At 38.2% G+C, this 22311-nt stretch overlaps 1 protein-coding gene across 10 annotated transcripts in view; it reads right to left on the bottom strand.

Annotated features, from left to right (window-relative positions):
• Positions 1-22311, bottom strand: part of RBFOX1 (RNA binding fox-1 homolog 1) — a 916481-nt gene that overhangs the window by 19553 nt on the left and 874617 nt on the right. For 4 of the 10 annotated variants that reach the window (XM_063934243.1, XM_063934246.1, XM_063934245.1 and 1 more), the window contains one exon: positions 21210-21262. The exons of the other annotated variants lie outside the window; for them this stretch is intronic. In XM_063934243.1, coding sequence (XP_063790313.1) covers positions 21210-21262 — 53 coding nt within the window. The remainder of the gene's footprint in view (positions 1-21209; positions 21263-22311) is intronic. 10 annotated transcript variants of the gene reach the window in all.

Genomic DNA, 22311 nt, shown 5'->3' with positions numbered 1-22311 from the left:
GGGTGCTAATAGGTCAAAAAATACAATTTTTTTTATATATATACCTGTGGTACCTGGTATTCGCTGAGGGTTTGATTGGATTTGATTAAAGCTACAGCATTCATTATATCAATTTGACCAAGTGATCCTGTGCAGACTCAACCAACCTTTCTTCTGCTTTTGAGGTACTTCACAGGATGCTGTTTTTAAGTAAATTCTTTGAAGGTACTGTATCTCAGCATTATATAATCCCCACATTGTTAAGGTCTCGGTCAATCATATCACCTCTTCTGGGATTGCCAATGGTTCAAGACTGTGCTGTGAACTCTCACTCCTGATGTTTGCTCTAGTCATGGAACCCAAAGTGGAGAGGATACGTAATAAAACAGACATCTCCAGTGCTGGCTCATCTGAGCATAAAATTAGATTATATGCCAATGATGTTTTATTGTCTCTCACAAATCCAGAGCTTTCTTTGTGGCCTCACCACTCTGAACTTGATCTCTATTCACAATACACAGGCTACAAAATTAACACCAGTAAAATGAAAGTATTTGATTTCTATATTCCTAGACCCACTAAACTCACCTTGGATACCTCTTTAACGTTTAAGTGGCATGCACAAAAAAATTACTTATTTAGGTAGTTTCCTTACATATAGCTAACTTCCCTTTCATATTAGATCAAGTCATGTCCGACCCACAATTTTGGTCTTGTCATTTTATTTCATGGATACGCTGAATGAACTTGGTAAAGATGAATGTACTCCTTCAGTTCATCCGCCTTTTTCAGGCTCTTCCGATATTTATTCTACCCTATGTCTAATTTTTTTTTCAATTTCAAACATCCTTTTTATTTGGGCCAATAAGCATCAACAAATGCAGTTATAGATATTACAGCAACCAATGTTTTCATGTTTCAAAAGCTATTATTTAGCTGCACAACATGCACAGTGTGTTCAACAGTGCAATCCTGGGTGCAATCCTGGTGCCTGGAAGGCAAGGGCTGTTATCAAGGTAGAGAAATTGAGCCCCTCTATGGTCTCCTCCATCCTCTGGTTTCTGAGGACTCAGCACTCACGGACTGTTGCTTCCCATCCAATAGTTTCCTGTTCATTGTCTGTCTGGGATCTCAGCAATAGGAAGCTTAAATTGGCCCTAGGCTCTTCTCCTATCATTTTATTATTCCACAACCCAGATTTTCCTCTAGACAAACATAGGACTTCAGTCATTTTATGGAAGGAGAAAGACCTACATTATCTGAATGACACCACCTTTCCTCAGTTCTGTCAGATCCAAATGTATATACTGTAGCACTCCCTTCTAAATACTGTACTTCTTTCAATTTCTGCAGAATAGACCCTTTCATTCTAGGGTGAAACATCTTCTCACTGGCAGACCTCTTTCCACTTTTGAAGCCCTGTGTCTCATAAGCCTACCTTGTTGAAGCCATACCAATATAGGAGCTAGGCTCTGATCTAAAGAATGTATTACCTTAACAATATGTCTTGTCTTTAGGACAATACTGACCAAGAGTTACAGCTCCTGTTAGACTTGTCAGGGATCATGCTGAAGGATCAAATCTTACAATTCTCTGTAAATCTTGTCAGGTTGTGTAAATTCCAATAACAGGTAAGCATTAAACTCAATACATATCCTGCAAGTTAAGAAGTGAATGTGCATCATCACTCCATGGGATACAGTGAATATATAGCCCCTTTACAGCAGGGTTTATAAGTATGCAAACTGTGGAGTGAATGTAGGTATTTAAAAAGAGCACATGAGTCTTGAGTCTGGCATTTGTTAAAATAAGGCATGCACGGGAAGCAGTTGTGCTGCTAGGCACACACATAAGGCTTACATGGGGTTGAACAATCAACGAATAAGGCAAAGGTACATCCACATGGTATCTGCACAATCACACACACTACTTCTATAAGTTTAATGTGCTTTATGTAAATTTGATGGTCTGAAAAGCAAATTGTTCTGTAGTCAAGGGAGACGCTATCTATGAAAATTAAACATTTCACATACTGTATGCTGTTTATGGGCATGTCACATGGGATCTATAGGGTTTCACTGGTCATGATTGGAAAGTCAAAAAATAATGGCTCCTGTAAATGGGCTTCTGTGTGCTGATAGTACCCATTAGTGCTGACATTTGAGCAATCACTGAATAGAGCAGTACATTACAGAACCTGCTTTAAGAATAAGTATTGTATATATGTATTGTATATAGCATATAGTTTTCTCCTGCACTGCACAAAAGTAGTAAAAGAAATGCGAGCATGAGTAGTTTAAACCTTTTAATTACATGTTCAGGCTTTGTACTGCCAAACAGTACAATAACAAATATAAACACTAATTAGTAATCACACAGATAACAAGAGTAAACAATACAATTGGTCATCAGCTTATTGATAATAATATTAGCAAATCTTTTATGGTGGCAAGGAGAAAGCAAGCAAAGAAGACCACCACTCTGAGGTCCTGCATTGCCACAATGTCCACCCATATGCCCAGATGGTGCCAACAAATGGTTTCTGCCTACTCCATCTTATAATGCCTCATGAGTGACCCACCCAAAGTGGTGTCGCTGGCCTCCAATTATTTTAAGTGTCAGCAAATGCCTGTCTAAGAAAAGTGTACCATTGTCAGTATGGCATCATTTCTGACCTGAGACTAACTCCTGCAACAGCAAGGCTACTTTCACTGCCACCATGCACCATATAAAAGCACACCCAATACCCTGACATGTCACCAATAAAGTAAAGGTCAATCACCATTCAAATGTCATCTGGCCGAAATAAGTGGTTATCCTCAAGCATGAGGGTAGAGGGTTGCTCAAGAAGTTTTAGTATAACAATAACCCACAAAATAAGAAAAAAAAAGAAGTGAAAAGATAACGAGTAGAAAAAGAAGGAGATAGAAATGCTACGGCAGCTTATAGAAAAGGAAAGCAACCAGAAACAATTCAGCTGCAGAACAGAAAATATAGACAGAGTCAGACGCAGCTGTCATGCTAATGGTATGGTCGATTTCTGCAAAATAGAGATGCCCACTTGCAGTGTGTTGCAGTGATACAAATCTGTTTCAATAGGTCTTTAGACATATTGTACCATCAGTGTAACACACTCGCGACATGCCAGCATCTGCCTAGCCACCCTCTTGTTACCTACGAGGAATGCTCACTGAAATGCACACTGCCAAAATTTGTTCTGCATCTCCATGTGGTAACTCTCGGCATGCATGCACAACTGTGACTAGGATGAATCTGTAGTACTTAAAATATCGGCCAACTGTGTTCATACTGGCATTGTGTGCAGTTAGCGTGCAATTCTAAATGAAGCCTGTAATGCACAGTTGGTACTTCCCTGATATCTTGAAGTAGAGGTTGCCGTTAGGTATATAGTCATCATTAATAAAATAACTCAAAGGATTTCCTCTCCCTGCTGCCACATTGGTTTCCTAAACTAGTAAAGCCCACTGTCTGACTCATACCCCATCATCAAGTGCTTCAGGGTTTACTTCTCATCAGGCCAAATGTTCCCATGTCAGCCACAGAACACTTGTTTGGTTGATATAATATATCAATAAAATTTACTGTAATAACAGTAACACAAGCAGCACTTACAAAAGTACTACATAGCTTACTGGAAATTTAGATATGCTTCAATAAGGGACTGATTCACACTTTTCTGTCCTTAGCCATAGATGCATCTGCGACTTTCTACTAATGCTATTGACCACCTGCCTGGCATGGTCGCATCAGATGCGACCATGCCTGCAAGTGCTCTATCTGACCCGGTCGCACAGGATGCGACCAGTCAGATAGAGAGTGTTAGCAGCGGCAGGGAAGATAAACTTCCCTCCGCTGCTGCTGTCAGAGGGACCGGAAGGTCCCTCTGCCTCCATACACTTTCCCCCACTGATTGCCGTGCTGCCGATCACTGCTGATCGCTCAGCACGGCAGGATCCCCCCCTCCAGCGGCTGCAGACAATGGCAGCCACTGGGGAGAGTAAATTAGCCCTCCCAAGCCACCCCCTGACCCCCCTGCATACCTGCAGGCTGTCCCGGCTTTCAAAATGAAAGCCGCGATAGTCACGGTGTTCCCGATGTTCCGATGGTCGCGATGTTCCTGATCGATGTTTTGATGTTTGAAAAAAAATATTTACAAAAAATGCTTTCCATTTTTTAACTAAAATCATTTGGGATAGGGTTAAAGTCATATTCTTCACCTAATTCACTCATTAAAAAAAAATGACAATTTCGGAGCGGTTTTCGTAAAACAAATCATCAGTTAAGTGGTTAAAAGCCTTTCCAGTGGTATACAAATGTGCATCTGAATGTGCAAGGACAGAGATGCCCACTTTATGCATCTTTGGATGCAAATATCAGTCACACAATCAAAACTTGCAAGTGTCTATGCTAGGTGCAGAATCTCCCCATAGTATGGCTTCCAATTTAAGCGATTAAGAGTCTGAGTTAGCAACCAGTTATGTGACATTCCTGTGACACTTCCACAACATGCCCATAAGACATGCTCTCCATGCATCTCAATAGCCACCTCCCAATCACCATCCAGGAATGCCCAATACATTCCTGAGACCATGTGTCTCAATGGGTGTAGTACTGCTGACCTGCGGTCAGGAGACCGCCGGTCACCTTACCGATGCCGGGATCCCGGCAGCATACCGACGCCGGGATCCCGGCGGGGAGGGGCGAGTGCAGCAAGCCCCTTGCGGGCTCGGTGGTGACCTGCGGTCGCCACGGGTTCTATTCCCACTCTATGGGTGTCGTGGACACCCACGAGTGGAAATAGTCCCTGTTGGTGGCATGCCGACCATCGGGATGGTGAGCCGTCGGGCTGGTGGAGGAGGTCATGTGACTGTCGGTCAGCTGACCGGCGGTCACATGAATGCAACCCGTCTCAATCACTACAGCAACTCTGTGCATTGTAACATGAACCATTTCTGTGAAAATCATCCATGTGTCTGACCCAGGATATGGAACTAAACCTACATATATTCTTAATACATTTTTTCATTTATTTATGCTAATATTTTTCACATTTTGCTTACTGTGTTTTCAGAATTTTATATGTCCCACTTCTGCCAAAACATAAAAAAAATGTTTTCTCTCTATATAAAGATACTATATAAATGTCCACATTTTTTTAATTACAGTATAGCTTCCAGAATTTTGCACATATAGATTCCCATTTTTTAAAAATGCTTCAGAGAAAACAAATGTCTATCCATAAATCATAAAACCCAGCTTAAGTTAACCTTGTCACATTTGACTAGTCAAGCGAACTGACCTAGAACCAAAAGAACAGGTAAGACTGTCAAAATGATGATGGCAATAATGCCAAAAAGACCAGAGTGTTTTGCTGGGTAAAATAAGACAGATTCATCAGTGTATCCTACAAAAATAAGGAAGGGATCCAAGTGTTTACGGATTGTTATCATTTGATACATGTTTCATGTTTCCAGTGACAGCAAGCTTGAATGTGAACAGGAGGGAAAAAATACATTTTTTTTTTGTTGAGAGATAAACTCGCAGTCACTGTGGCAATACAATTTTGAGTACTTTTCATGTTGTGGCTAATCCTCTTTGCTGCTAAATTTAAAAAGGTTTGCAATGACAGAAGAGAGTGTGATAGATTTGCTGTTGAATAAGGAAGCACACGCAGATCTAAAGTATGGGAAAGCAAGCAAAGAGTGATAATCCTTTTATTTGGTTCCTGTCTGTTTTCTATGACTGTATAATCAGTAATACAACAACTGTATAATTTTGTAACATCTGCCTTAATTGCTATTCCAAACAATTCACAAATTAGGTCGTTACCACAGGCTATAACTGAGTTTAAAGAGGAGAAATAAAAACTTTTAAAAGTGCTGATGAGTTACGTAAAAAGCATAGAATAAACAATTGGAACACCATCAGTTCCCAATGATATTTGTAAAATACAAAACATAGAAAATAATCTTTTAATTAAACTTCTTAATACAATTGTATCATTAATGAGGAACTAATCACATATAAACTATAGAGTGTACACTTTTTTTTACTATGTCCGAACTATAAATGTTGCCCAAACAGGTTATACTGTATGTTCCTCAATGATTGCTAATATATTGTATTTCTGCATCAACCCATTGCACATGTTAAAAGGGTTAGTACTGTGGTTCTCAAACTGGATGTTATAGGTTGATTGTCCTGGGCCAAATACAATTATTTATGGTCAGGGAAATAGGCAAAATCAGTGCTGGTGGTGCCAATCATAAAATATGTGGACAAACAGAAGGACAACCCTGTCCAACACCACATAATTAAAAGGATGACAACTAAGCACATTTTACTTATTTAATATTTTTTTTCAATAAGAGAATTTTGACCGAGGAGTGGCAAGAAAAAAATGCTGATATGCTTGGACACTGAGATTCAAGACTTGGAAACCACTGTGTGACCAGAAAAATGTAAAGGAGATCTTTTACCATGAGTTTTTTTCTGTCCTTGGATACAGTGCACATCTGTTTGGTCTCTGTACTAACAGTATATTGTATCCAAAGTAAATGAGGAGAAATAACTTATCCCTCATTATGTAAATTCCTTGGTTAAGAGCAGACAGGTAAGCCTGAAATATAGAGGTTTCCTAAATGTCGGAGGAGGGCATGCACATTAGTCAATACTTTTAAATGTGTAAAATCTCTTAAAGCTAATAAACAACTCCAATTTTTAACAACAGTGGTAGCATCTGTTACAGAAGGATGCAGCTTAGGGTGTCTATTAGGGTGTTTATTAGCTACCACCTATAAATTCAAGGCACTATGCATCTTTGCAGTGAGTGTTTTCCACAGAGAGTTCAATGAGCCAACTGTGCACATGATTTGAAGTCTCAGAATGCTGTACTAAGGCTGAGATGTATCAAATATTCGAAAGCGGACAAATGCAGAAGTTGCCCATAGCAACCAATCAGGTTCCTGCTATCGCTTATCAAGTACATTCTATAAATTAACTAGAATCTTATTGGTTACTATGGGTTACCTGTCCTCTTTAGAAGGTGTGGAGGAGAACTCTAATTTTATTTTCCTCATTAGGCTGGATGTGAAGCACTGAGCACCAAGTAGTGAAGGAAGAAGATTATTTCATGATTTGCTAAGGTGAGGGAGGTAAATGGAGGAAGTTTCTCCCTACTTAGAAACCTTTGGGGGTCCCTCAAAATTTTGCTGTGAGTTTCCTTAAATGTTAGCTAGCTCTCTAAGCAGCTAACTTAGAAGCAATGTACATATGCTACAGCAAAATGTTTAGCTACCTTTAGCTGGTTAAATTATACATAAAAATAAAATACAATTAGCATTATCTTACTTTACCTTTAGCTGGTTAAATTATACATAAAAATAAAATACAATTAGCATTATCTTACTTTTTAAGGGATGTATTAAGAGCTGGGAGGCCTGTGTACAGTGGGGTGTGGGACCATAAAGTGAGTCCACCCCTTCCTGCTACAATGTGTCTGCCCAGGCAGCACCACGACTCTTCAAGGAATCTCTGTTAGTAAAAATGTTTGTGTAGAACCCATCACTAGATATAACTGATTTATTGACTTAAAATACATTCAAGTGCATGTTTGTGAAAGTACAGTATTTAACTTAAAATTTTATTATGCATAATTTAATTTGAAAAAAGTAACAACAGTTTTTGCTAAGCTGATTATGATATATAATATTTCTATGAAAAGATAATAAAGTGTATTGTGTAAAGTAACAAAATTCCTGCACTTTATTCTGCATTTGTTTTAGTATAACAAACCTAATAACTTGTGTGCCAGTTAGATAAAATTGTTTTCTTAGCTGTAAATCCCCTTTGGCTACATTTAAATATAAATGCACAATTTAACCTAGGTTTCAGAATACATACTGTAGTTGTCTGTTTTTTATTTCTTTCCCCTATGTTTACAGTTCATGGTGAAATTACAGGTTGAGTATCCCATATCCATATATTCCGAAATACGGAATATTCCGAAATACGGACTTTTTTGAGTGAGAGTGAAATAGTGAAACCTTTGTTTTTTGATGGCTCAATGTACACAAACTTTGTTTAATACACAAAGTTATTAAAAATATTGTATTAAATTACCTTTGGGCTGTGTGTATAAGGTGTATATGAAACATAAATGATTTGTGTGAATGTACACACATTGTTTAATGCACAAAGTTATAAAAAATATTGGCTAAAATGACCTTCAGGCTGTGTGTATAAGGTGTAAATGTAACATAAATGCATTCTGTGCTTAGATTTAGGTCCCATCACCATGATATCTCATTATGGTATGCAATTATTCCAAAATACGGAAAAATCCCATATCCAAAGTACCTCTGGTCCCAAGCATTTTGGATAAGGGAGACTCAACCTGTATTTATTTTGCTTGATATCTCCATAACAAGAAAAAGTTTAAAATGTCTTGATTATTTTATTGAATATGCAAGTTTATTAAAATAAATATATTACCATGATATATGGATAAATCAAAAGCTTATTGTATTAAAAGAACAAAATATAATAACAGGTTCCTACTGATATGTAAGTTATATATTTATTAAGGTGCATGGCAACATACACAGGGGGAGATTTATCAATGCTTGGAGAGAGATAAAGTGAAGAGAGATAAAATACTAACCTATGAGCTTCAAACTGCCATTTTACAGATTGTGGACCGAATGTAGCAAAGCCAAAAATTTATTAAAAATTCTGACAATCCTGTCTTCTGAGTTTTTGCTGCATTCCATTATGTCCAAAGCTCTGGAATGAGATGCGTTCCAAAGTGTGGACACAGTGGCTAATGCTATCTGTAAGTGGCATTACCCAATAAAAGCCTATGGGCACCTCTTTGAAATTCCCCCTGATTGGGATCCAATCGGATCTCTCCTAGCACACCCTGCGGCTGCCACATCTCTCTTCACAAGCGCGGAAGGGATCACAGGTCCTAAACCAGGAAGTCCAGTGTTTGCTAAGGAAAACTCTTATCAAGAAAGCAGTCCTTTGTGATACTAATCACATTTCTAAGTACATACCCGATAGGTATGTACCGAATAATTGGTGATATGTACTGCATTTTGGATTTATTTGAAAACAGGAGCTGACTACTTGGTACTTTGTCTTATCTCTCGCCAAGCAATGATATATATACCCCACAGTATATTGTGTTTGGTTGCTAAACAAACAATTTATATGAAAGTAAAGTGGGTCTACATTCATTGCTGATACAGTATAATGCTTATAGAATGGTTATTTTAGATGACAGTAAATACGTGTAACTACATTATAAAAGGCAATTCATCTAGTTGCTTGCCATGCAAAATAAAAGAGTGTTACATGAAAATGAGCACTAAATGAAAACATATTAACAAAATATTAAGGGCAGATGTGCTACGCCTTGGATGGAGAAAAAGTGGATGAAGATAAAGTACCAGCTAATCAGCTCCTAACTGCCACGTCACAGGCTGGGTTTGAAAAATGACAATTAGGAGCTGATTGGTTAGTACTTTATCTCCGTCCACTTTATCTCTTTCCAAGGTTTAGTAAATAGACCTTTGTGTGTCATATGATTTGCAAATATGTCAGTGACAGTTAACATATCATAAGAGTTATATAATTTTTAATAACATATAATAAAGAAATGAATGAAGATTTTGTACTTGCTTAAACAATGCAATCTACAGTGGATTGTACAATACTGTAGATTACACATTACTATGGATTTTTCAATATCAGACATTCATTTTAGATTTGGTAGCCCTTTGGCCCTCATTCCGAGTTGTTCGCTCGCTAGCTGCTTTTAGCAGCTTTGCACACGCTAAGCCGCCGCCTACTGGGAGTGTATCTTAGCATAGCAGAATTGCGAACGAAAGATTATCAGAATTGCGAATAGAAATTTCTTAGCAGTTTCTGAGTAGCTCTAGACTTACTCTGCCACTGCGATCAGTTCAGTCAGTTTCGTTCCTGGTTTGACATCACAAACACACCCAGCGTTCGCCCAGACACTCCCCCGTTTCTTCAGACACTTCCATGTTTTTCCCATAAACGCCAGCGTTTTTTAGCACACTCCCATAAAACGGCCAGTTTCCGCCCAGAAACACCCACTTCCTGTCAATCACACTACGATCAGCACAACGATGAAAAAGCATTGTTATGCCGTGAGTAAAATACCTAACTTTTGTGTAAAATAACTAAGCGCATGCGCTCTGCGAACATTGCGCATGCGCAGTTAGCAGAAAATCGCAGTATAGCGAAAATCAGCAACGAGCGAACAACTCGGAATGAGGGCCTTCAACCTCTGTCTGAATTCAATGGATTTTATTGTACACAAATGATGTGGCTGTTGAAATCTTTTCAGATATTCAATGAGTAAGTGGCAAAACAAAGAAAATTCTTTTGCTGTATTGTTATAAGCATGAGAACCTATGTAAACCATACACATAGAATATATATATATATATATATATATATATATGGAGGAATTGGTGAAAATAAGCGCCCAAGAGTGTTAATTAGCGCCCTGTTCCTCCTTGCACAAAGGCGGAGGTAGCGGTCCTGCTGCTGGGTTGTTGCCCTCCTACGGCCTCCTCCACATCTCCTGATGTACTGGCCTGTCTCCTGGTAGCGCCTTTATGCTCTGGACACTACGCTGACAGACACAGCAAACCTTCTTGCCACAGCTCGCATTGATGTGCCATCCTGGATGAGCTGCACTACCTGAGCCACTTGTGTGGGTTGTAGGGAGGTCATACAGGCACGAGGAGGCCACACACACTACTGAGCCTCATTTTGACTTGTTTTATGGACATTACATCAAAGTTGGATCAGCCTGTAGTGTGTTTTTCCACTTTAATTTTGAGGGTGACTCCAAATCAAGACCTCCATGGGTTAATAAATTTGATTTCCATTGATAATTTTTGTGTGATTTTGTTGTCAGCACATTCAACTATGTAAAGAACAAAGTATTTAATAAGAATATTTAATTCATTCAGATCTAGGATGTGTTATTTTAGTGTTCCCTTTATTTTTTTGAGCAGTGTATATATATATATATATATATATATATATATGTTTGTGTGTAGTATATAAACGTTTAAATAAAATAATATTTTTTTTTGTTATTGAAAATTTATTTTCATAAATAATAGTAATATGGGTGCTTCATACTGAGGATTACACCTTAGAAGTAAAGTATTTTTTCTCTCTTAATACTTGAAAAACCTAAAACACAAAGGGCACCAAAGTGAATGTAAATGTTTTGACTAACAATATTAGCCTAACGTATGCTGCAAAAATACCATTTTATAAATGACACTGACAGTATAACAAAATTCCAATAATGTCTCAATAGGACTTTTATGGACATACAAGTATATACTTTGATTATAAGAGGTATTTATGTGCCTTTAACATACAGGTAAATTGTATGGGATAACTAATCTAGCAACTACTAGTTTCCTACTATATTAATACACATTGATGTAAACTTAACCTGCTCTAGCACCTAGTAAATTAGTTTTACTAAGGTGCCCCATCTCCACTCATTATAACCAGTGCCCTCACATTCCTTTTACAGTTTCAGAAAAAATTGTGCAGGACTTAATGAGGACAGATCAAGAGATTGTGTCCTCCTCCACTGCCATTTGCTAGTTCTTAATTGATTTTGCAGCCAGTTATTTTTTTCTGGAACTTGGCAGAGGGGTTTGGGTGCTCAAAGAAAATATTTTACATACAGTAGATGGTAGGACTCTACTAAAAGCTTTTTAAACCTGCTTTAAATGTAAGGACAAGCAAAGGTACGACACTAACATTAGTTTTTCTTTTTACAAGAAAGGTGAATTAAATAAAGTATATACAACAGAGTATATAGCAGCAAGCACAAACTTTAAGGTTAAAATAAACCTGAAGTAACTTCTTTCCCAACATCATAACAGCAAAATCTGTTTTTCTTTGAAGTAGTATACAGCTTTTCAGATGATAGCACAATACAGAAGGTTGCAATGACTTTTTACTTTGAAGCAACATTTCTAAAATATTTTTTCCATACCAATGTAACATTCATGATCTTAAATAATACATGCTGAACTTTCACAAGAACAAAGTATCTCTAAGTCCTGATAATTTATTAAAGCACCATGAAGTGTAAACTTTTCTTAGGATTTACAAATTGTCAAGCATTATCGCACAACACAAAAAATAAAAACACACTGAATGAATATCCCAACAAACGGATATTGATGTTTTAAAATTAATAGACGTTTTTAGTTTTACATAGTTTCTGGATCAATGTGGTGATCAATAAGTTAAGTGAGCATGTCTGTGCCTATTTACAGTTACTGTCCTATGACCAAACATGTTGAAATAAATGAAAACTTGCTTTGGATATTTTACACTCTTTATATGGAACAGGAAAGTGAGCAGGTACTGATAATCTACTGATTATATGTGTCCAGAGTAGGGTTGGTGACTGATCATCAATAGTTAATAATCATTGACAGATAACTACCAATGGTTGAAGGTTTTGATGTTGATGGAGGACATCCAATATTTTCCAACATCAATGGCACAAAGCCACCTGATGTTTTTCCCCCTTTGCAACCCGTGAAGCCCTTCCCCCACTTTTGATTGTCCCACTGATCGGTGAGTAATAGTGCAGGGATAATCATCGGTTTGTGAAACCATTGATGCTTCCCCTGTCAATGGTTTCATACCATCAAGATTAACCACTAATGGCACCATCGATGGTGTCCATCAATAGTTAATCTACAGGTGGCCATCCCTTATCCAAAGAAGCTTGGCAATGCTGGTTAGATGAGGCCCCGTCTAAGATGATTTGTGGACAGGGGAGAGTGACTGCCCAGACATAGCTTCCTTTACCCTTTGCTCTGTATGCTTTCAGTTACCAAACAGTCACAATGAGGCAGGCGTGGTTTAATAGAGGAGGCTCCATGTGCTGGCCCCCATCTATCTGGCAGTGCACTGAATGCAGTAGACTCTGGATTTGTGAGTAAGTTTATTGCACATGTGTAGGTCACTGGGAACATGGAGCCCATGTGTTGCAGGGGTGATTTCTCTATTGTGCTTGCATAATTCAATGCAGAAAATGACTGCAGTGCCATTTTTCCAGAGAATTTTTGCTGCAGTGTTAGCCAATGTGGGACTCTGGAGACTGTGGAGTGGAAAGTATAATTATATGGGTGCAGGGTCTGCACACATTATAGACAAGCCAACGCACTAAGGCCTATGAATCCTCAGTGCAGTCTTGCCTGTTATGCATTTTTGTGTGTCTATTTATAGAAGGCAATTTAATAAAAGCATTAAAAAAGCACTAGTCTAAGAGATCATTTTTCCCCCATATACCATCAACAGCATAAAAGCCAATAAATATCTGACTGTGCAACATAAAAATCTTAACGTGTAAAGCACTGCATGAAATTTGAACTGGTACAAAGTCACTGGCAGGGTCACAAAGAGATAGGTCAAGCCATAAATAGTACATTAACACTTGTGTCTCTTATTTTCATAGGAAACACTGATTATATCTAACATTCACTCCTAAAATAAAATCTGATTGCTGATTGTTTGTTGTTAGCAACTTTTGTAACAAAATTGTATCTACAGTAAGAAAAAATAAACTTTTTTAATTTGTTTATAGTGAGGGACTCATGTACACATCTAGATACTGCAATCCATTCATGCAGGTTTACAGTATGCACTATTCAAGATTGCTTAAAAATAGAGATGTACTGTATCCCCTTTAATGTTAGGTCTAGGAGTATGTAAAGGATGCATATGTCCAAAAGTTTATTGCATATTATTTTTAAAGACACGTATGTCATATTTTTGGAAGGTATTTTTTTTCCAGGTAAAGTAATGCATTCAAATTTTTTTAAGCACTTAAGAATTGCAGACACTTTTCCATTACTCTAATAACACAGAAATGCACAAAATAAACAGACAAAATACATACTGCAGATGCAGCTCATTAATAAATACTGTCATCAATTAGTTTATGGTCTTTTGGTGAAACGCCAACACATAGTATTGCGACAATAGCATTAAATTAATGCTCCAAAATCATAATTGATATCAGATAATTATCCTGATATACTGTGTATGTGCCCCCAAAGTAAACATGCTGTCTGAAAATTACAGTATCCCATGAAAATCAGTAGGTTCATTATTAGATACAGTATGTCACTAAATGCATTTGTAAGATGACCTTTGCTGGCCTGTATGTGAATTAATCTGCTGACCACATCAACAGGCGCTGGAGATGCTGAAAGTCTGTGGTTGAATTTGATTCTAATCCTGTCACTTTTACTAAGTGTCAGGATCACTTAGCGTAGCTACAGTAAATACTACCTACATCTATCAGTTGCTTGCCCGAAACATATTATACAGTATATTTAAGTAGTCAGGCGGCACTCAGGGAAATAAATGGCCAATAGGCAGAAATAGCTTCAACGTTTCGAAGTGTCTTTACTTCGTCATCATACTGTACATATATATATATACAGTATATATATATATATATATATATATATATACGATAAGTCCACACTCTCTGCTACAAATTCACTGTGGGCGGTGCTCCATAAAGGGCTTTCACAGTCCATAAATATCCAATGAAAATACAGGCCCTCACCACATTCCAATTTTATGCAAATTTATTGTACCTCACAGGTGCATCTCCAACTGAGATTTAAGCAGCAATATAAGACAGCATGTCAGCAGTATGTCGACATTGCAGCTCCATATGAGCCTTTGTCAAGACAGACAACACAACAACAGGTCTTCACCCAGCAGCCCATAATGCACACTAACCCATGGACCACATTTATAGGAGAGACCTGCCACAAGCCACTCCCCTCCAATTACAAATAGGAAGTTAAACATACTCATAAAACAACACATTATAGCAACATGCTATGTCCCTCATATAGATATACAGTAATCTTAGTGCATGTAGAAAAATTACTACAACTAATAAGCACTTCAAAAACGCAAATGAGCCCACTATTTTATTCTCCCTCCAGGGGGGTCGTGGACCCCCACGAGGAAGAATAAGTGTCGGTATGCCGGCTGCCGGGATCTCGGCACCGGTATACTGTGCGCCGGGATCCCGACAGCCGGCATACTGAAGACCACCCTGTAAAAAGCACACACACACAAGTGCTGTAACGGTCGACATTTCAGGGACCGTTATCCCTTTTATCAAGACATGTCTTGATAAAAGGGATAATGGTCCCTGAAACTTCGACCGCTACAGCACTTGTGTGTGCTTTTTCATTATGATCTGGAGTGCCAACTACTACATTCTTCCTATATAAATATATATATATATATATACTGTACATACATATACATATATACATATATATGTATAAGCTATCAGCCCATCAATAGGATGGAACAACATAACAGTAATGTCAGCGACCAGCGACGGCAGATGTGCATGCCCAAACAGAGCTTCCCCTGAATTGCTCTGTCGGGTACCATCTAGTGGATGCTGGCACACACAACACTAAAAATTCCCCCACAGAGTTGAGGAGCAGTATTAGCATTTTAACACACACACACACACACACACACACACACACACACACACACACACACACACACACACACACACACACACACATATATATATATATATATACTGAGGTCTCTGAACAGTGACTGCAAAACCCAGAGATTAAATGATGAAAATCTCAAACATCACAAATATGGCACTAGTGACACACTCATGCAGTCTTATTTATAGATCCTCTAAGATTCATGTGACTTTTGCAAATATGATATGCATCTAAAATATGTTAATGCAAATGTTATTTTTAATGAAACATACAGTAAACACATATTGGTGATAATACAGCAGTTTGAGGCAAACCATGCATAAGTCTTCCCAATAGTTTTTGGACTCCTATGGGTAGTGACAGCAAAACACAATAACATGTAGTAAAGCAATGGTATATCTATAAAGGTTGCAGGGTGTGGGGTGCACAATTCCCCTAGATCAAAGGTGCTCCACACCACAACCCCTGCATACATTACATGCACTTACATCCAGCCCTACCTGCTGACCACCTGTGTCATATGCCTGAGGCGAACACCAGAAATATGATGTTGGCACCAAATTCCCAAAGATAAAGGTGGAAATATGGCAAATGCACTTAAGACTCTGACCACAGTGCCAGAATCTTCTAAGCATGCACTGGCTCAATTTGATCAGGTTAGAGATTACCCACGGAAATCTGCACATGAGCCCCCTCCAGTCTTAAAATGTCCTTGCAATAATCACTGTAACAATTATTAATATGTTCAAATTCAACTATGAATTTATCTCATAGTTAATGTAGATTACTTTCAGATGCAAGTTGCTTTTATGAAGTTAATAGATACCCTGTTTATTCACATAGGTATATGACATACATGTATTGCATATCTACAAGTATGAAAGTTATTTACAGTACTGTATGGACCTACCTATCCTTGCTGTATTGATATCTGCATGATAGATCTACACTGTCTAGTTAAACAGTCAATGGGTCGAAACCATATGGTCGTCATGCATTGGGTCAAAAGGTATAAAAGGTTGACCAGTATAAAAGTTTGACAGTTCAAAGGGCTGGCATGACAATGGTTGACACAATTGCTCTACACATTTTTGGGGATTTTTACATGTTTTCACAACATGTGCTTGATTTACTATCCATGTGGACTACGATTGGAAATAGTAACCTTTGGCAAGCGCAGCGGTAGCCAAGTGAGCCACCTTGCCCAAAGTATGGCAAACAAAGCAAGCCCATGATGGTATATGTTTCTACTGATGGTGGTCACGGAATATAAAATATACAAGATGTGGCCATAAAAAAACAGGTGTCAACCATTTTTGTGTTGACCATTGTCATGTGGACCTTTTCACCCTGTCGACCTTTTGTACCTGTTGACTTTAACCACTGTCGACCTTTCCTCTGTTGACCTTTTATACCTAATAACTAATGTAGGTCGACCACATTGTGTAGATCTATTGAATGTATGTCTAGACAGTGTAGATCTTCTATACCACACCCTTCTGAACCCACCATAAAATATAAACTAGGCATGGAATCATAAAATACAGTATTAATATGAGTTTAATGTCAAATTCTGATGTAGTTGTATTTCCTACACTTCTATATATTGTTCAGTTATTATATATATATATACTATCACAAGAGGCATTCAGTATGAAATGCTGGCTTATGGGATTCCAGTGGGTAAAAGATCCACTTAAGTGTGGGATGTTTTCCGCTCTCCCCTACCCCCTAACCCTCTGTTCCCGCAGCCTAATCCTAACTTTTCCCCTTAATGCCTTACTCTAACCACCCCAGGAGGTGCCTAAACCTAATCCCCCACCATTGCTGCCTAAACCTAACCCTCCCTACCCTGCAACCTGTGCCCTAATCCCCCCAGGGGTGCCTAACCCTAACGCCCCCACTTCCTAACCCTAACAACCAACTTCCCACAGCCTGAACCAAACCCTCCTTTCCCAGCCCTAAACCTAACCCGCCAGTTATACTTATAATTGGGATTCTGGCACCCTGTCCCTTTCGGAGTTCCAGCATTGGGATTGTAAAGGGTGTCGGGATTCTGGTGTCGGTATTTTGACTGCCAGGATCCCGACAGCCGGCATCTTCACCACATCCCCACAAGAGGTACAAATGATTGTTCAACAAGCTGAACCTATGGAATGCTGGTGTGGTCTGTTGTGGAATTGCTGTTGCTCTAACTGTAGCTATGCATCATGAATAGCACACTATGCAAGTTAAATAAGTCAGAGGGATGAGTTGTTTGTTTCAAAATGAACATTAAGTTATTCAGCTAAAGACTTTCCATAAGTAGTATTTCAGCTGTTTTGGGGGTCACTTTCTGCGTTTTTCAAAAACCTCAGAGCTGATCAGGCTAAGGGCATGATTGGGAAATGGTAGTACACGAAGAAGCCACAAGTACTCTAGCTACCCAAAAAAATGCTTAGAAGTAAAATAAATTTGGCCCAGACAGCATGTATAGGCAAATATATTATATATATATATATATATATATATATATATAAAGGAAGAGAGAGCGGCACTTGGCGTCTTGAAGTCAATATCTTGTATTTAAAAAACACATAGAAAGTCCGACATTTCGGGGCTCACATGCCCCTTTGTCAAGTATCACAGATGATAAGGATAGCTCGGATTACCAGCGACCGATCCAAACTGGAAGGAGAGCTAGATAGACTTATCATCAAATTTTTACAAAGAGGATACGACCATAAAAAACTGCAGGCTCAAAAACTGGAGGTCTTGGCCATCCCCAGAAGCAATCTTATTTCTCCTAGCACTAAGAAGACAAGAGGGGAGGTGATCCCGTTTGTTACTCAATATAACACAACGAGTCCAGTCATTCCACGTGCCTCTAGAGCCTTGTGGCCATTAGTATCCTCTGATAATACTCCACCTTTTAAAAATAAACGACCCATGGCATGCTACACCAGAGGATGAAACATCAAGGACATTGTGGTGCACACAGATGTGACAGGCTTTAAAGAGGAGGTAGAATGCCCACTGAGTTTTCTGTCCAAAGCACCCGGGTGCTAAAAGTGCCCGAAATGCACCACTTGCTCTCATATGATGACTGGATCCTTGTTTAGACATCCCCATAAGGACCGGAATGTGTCCATCAAACATGTTCTTACATGCACTTCCTCTTATATCGTCTACATCATAGTATGCCCGTGCAACTTGGTATACGTGGGCAAGTCCATTAGAATGATGAGGAAATGAATGGCCCTCCCCCGGTCTGCAATCAAGAAAGCCACCTTGCGAAAAGTAGCCGATCAACGAGTCGCTAGACATTTTGTCGTTGCAGGACACTCCTTAAACGATCTGAGACACATGGCCATTGACCATGTAGAAAAGTCTCCGAGAGGAGGTGACCGTGAGAATAAACTTCTCCGGCTAGAAGCAAAATGGATCCATAAATTAGGCACCATTAGCCCAGGGGGCCTGAATGAGATTATGCCATGGAACTTATTCATTTATTAACAAGCCTTGATTTGTTGGGGTTTAGACGGCATTATTCCCTCAGATTTAATATTGTCTTTGATTGTTCAGATTCTAACGTACAACTCCCTACTGCCTGGTGGTTTTTCCTATATATTAACAGTTGTTTATTTAGTATACTGTCAGCCATTAGGGTGCTGGGTGTCTTATAATACCAAATTTTTCCCTTCTGTTTATTCTGTCAGAGTTACTCTATTTCAATGTGCGTCTTCTTCCTTTTTTTATCTCTTTTTCATTTTTATTAATATTATTTTTATTATTATGTTCCCGGTCTCAGGAGCACTGTCTATCTACTTTGTTATACTTTATTTCTTTCATTTTCTGTAGACACATTACAGGCAGTTCTCCTTTTTTTGGCATATAGTCCTTATGTTGGATATTTCCCTTAAGTTAACACTATTAGCATCTGTGTTTTATCTAATTTTTCCCATACATTCTATCTTACTATTTCATATATCAACTTCAAGGACATATTAGGGGTTCGATGTATACTGCCTGTACTGTGCTTTAGGTGCAGGGTACTGTATTTTCTCTTTTTATATCGTCTCACAGCACACTACAATTCCCGTTAAGCTCTGCGGCAACGACGGAGCCCAGGTTGTCATGGCTCCGGGCGTCTGCTTGATGATTACGTCACTTGATAGCGCCGAACGACGGCTCCGTTTGGAGCTTGCTGCATGCACACAAGGGGTTTCTACACTATAAAGGTATGTTTTATACTGTTATTCACTGTTGTACACCTTGACAAAGGGGCAAGTGAGCCCCGAAACGTCGGACTTTCTATGTGTTGTTTAAATACAAGATATTGACTTCAAGACGCCGAGTGCCGCTATCTCTTCCTTTTTATGTGAAAATTCCTCATTGGGATGGCACCAGTGCCCGTTTAGCTTATTTATGGGAGTGCCTATTCACCTGCTTTTTGTATGTATATATATATATATATATATATATATATATATATTTATAGGTGGGTTGGGTATGGGTGACTGGCATTTGGGATCCCGCCGGTCACCATACTGACACTGGGATACCGGGGTATAGAACGCCAGTGGTGGTTGAGCACAATTAAGTCCCTTGGGGGCTTGCTGCGCTTGCCATATTGTGGGTTCATAGGCGAACTGCGCTCACTACAGGTTCTATTCCCACTCTGTGCATGTAATGGACACCCACGAGTGGGAATAGTCCCTGTTAGTTAGCATGCCGACTGTCAGGATTGTGAGGTGGTGGGATGTAGGAGTCGGTATTGTGAAAGCCAGTCTCCTGACCGCCGGTCACATAACTACATCATATATATATACATATATATATATATATATATATATATGTATGTATATATATATATATATGTATATATGTATATATATATATATCCTTGCCATAATATCCCTTTAATCCAGGACACCTATGGTTCATTGTTTTTTCAACAATTGTTGTGAAACTGTACCTACAGTAGAATTTGAGCTTTTTGATAATCAGCCGTGATAATTAAATTTCTTAAAATGTAATCATTTGTCATGGTTTTATTCATTTCAGAAGGACTTTGTAAAGTTATACTAATATTTAATGAGCAAAAGAATATATGTTGACATATGGTCATCAAAAAAATCATGCACAAGAGAATGAGCAACATACAGTTTTTATTATCACTGATGTGGAATAAAACCAAAATATATCTATCTACAGAAAAGCAAAACTGATGTGAATGTATTTGAAAACACACAACAGAAAAAAACACTATGAAATATTTTTTCTGGATAATATGTGGACAGAAAATATCTTTACTAACTGCCTTTAAACTTGGCTAGCATAGCATATACAGTATTCGGAACATGGCAATATATTAGTCATCCTCACGAGGAAGCTTCTGCAGTTTTAACTCAATGCAAAACTGCAGCTGAAAATAAAGTATCACAGTCAGCAAAATCCTCTAATGTTTGTAACAGAGCAGAGCAGAGCCCACAGGCTACTGATACCGTTTGTGAAACCAAGATTGATAGCTTGATTCTAACCGAGCATTCTGAAGTGATTAACTGCAGTTTGTGTAAAAAGGATATTGAGACCTGGATGGATGCATCAAGAAGTATCAATGGTTGTTACCTGAAGAGGAGTTACAAGAAATTTCATCTGCTGCAACGAAGACGAATTGATTTCTGTAAAAGAAGATAAAATTCACAATACTGCTTGCTGACTAGAAAATGTAGTAGCTGCCATTTGAGTTGATATGTATAGATGGGACATTGGGAAGGAATTTAATTTTAATGAATGGGAAAGGAACACATGTTGACAGATTTTAGATCTACAGAATTCATAAGTGTCGTCATGAAGAATGGTTACAGGGTATTATAAAGTTAAATACGAATGATGGACAGTTCTATCACAAAGTGTTTCAAGGCTACAGAATGTTCAAAGTAAGAAATATGTATTTGTAAGTTGTTACATAATATGGCGATGTGAATACCACATTCAAGTGTGTCTGGCTGTAGTGAAGATACAAAAGTCTATAACCCTTCTCCCTCCTCCTTCTTTCTCCCTAGTCCAGATTTATTGTTTAAAAGATGCACTTTCATGACCAATTCTTCATTGAATTAGCATATGTAATGACTATTTTTTCTGAACAGTGTAATGTGTACAATATTATGCAGTATAAATCTAGAATGTTTGCTATAAATATTGTGCAGTATTTTTAGAGTCGATAGATAGATAGATAGATAGATAGATAGATAAATAGATAGATAGATAGATAGATAGATAGATAGATAGATAGATAGATAGATAGATAGATAGATAGATAGATTAATAATCAATAACTAGCAAATTCCAAATTTGTTACTTACATCTATATATCTATAGTATTCTAGGGCTAGCACAGGATAGTGCAATGTTCTAAAGGGTTGAGTTACATTTATGCAGATCTAGTGATTTTAAACTTGCAGTGAGAAACACCTGGATAACTTGCCAAAAAAGTAATTGAATCATATAATTCTGGCATTGCTGTACTGCATTCAATTACTTTATGCAAGTTAATTTGTTAACTACATTAGAATGGTTGATTCAACTGAAAGTGTATCATATATAGATACAGCAATTATGTTTGAGAGAAATTGTGAAATGCAGCGTACAGTAAGTACTGTACAGCACTTAGTTGCACCTCACATAAAAATAATACACCCATGAATGTACACACTGCATTACTCTGCTC

The sequence above is a fragment of the Pseudophryne corroboree genome, chromosome 7 (genome assembly GCF_028390025.1).
Source record: "Pseudophryne corroboree isolate aPseCor3 chromosome 7, aPseCor3.hap2, whole genome shotgun sequence".
Classification (NCBI taxonomy): Eukaryota; Metazoa; Chordata; class Amphibia; order Anura; family Myobatrachidae; genus Pseudophryne; species Pseudophryne corroboree.
This window is presented reverse-complemented; position numbering and strand designations above follow the sequence as displayed.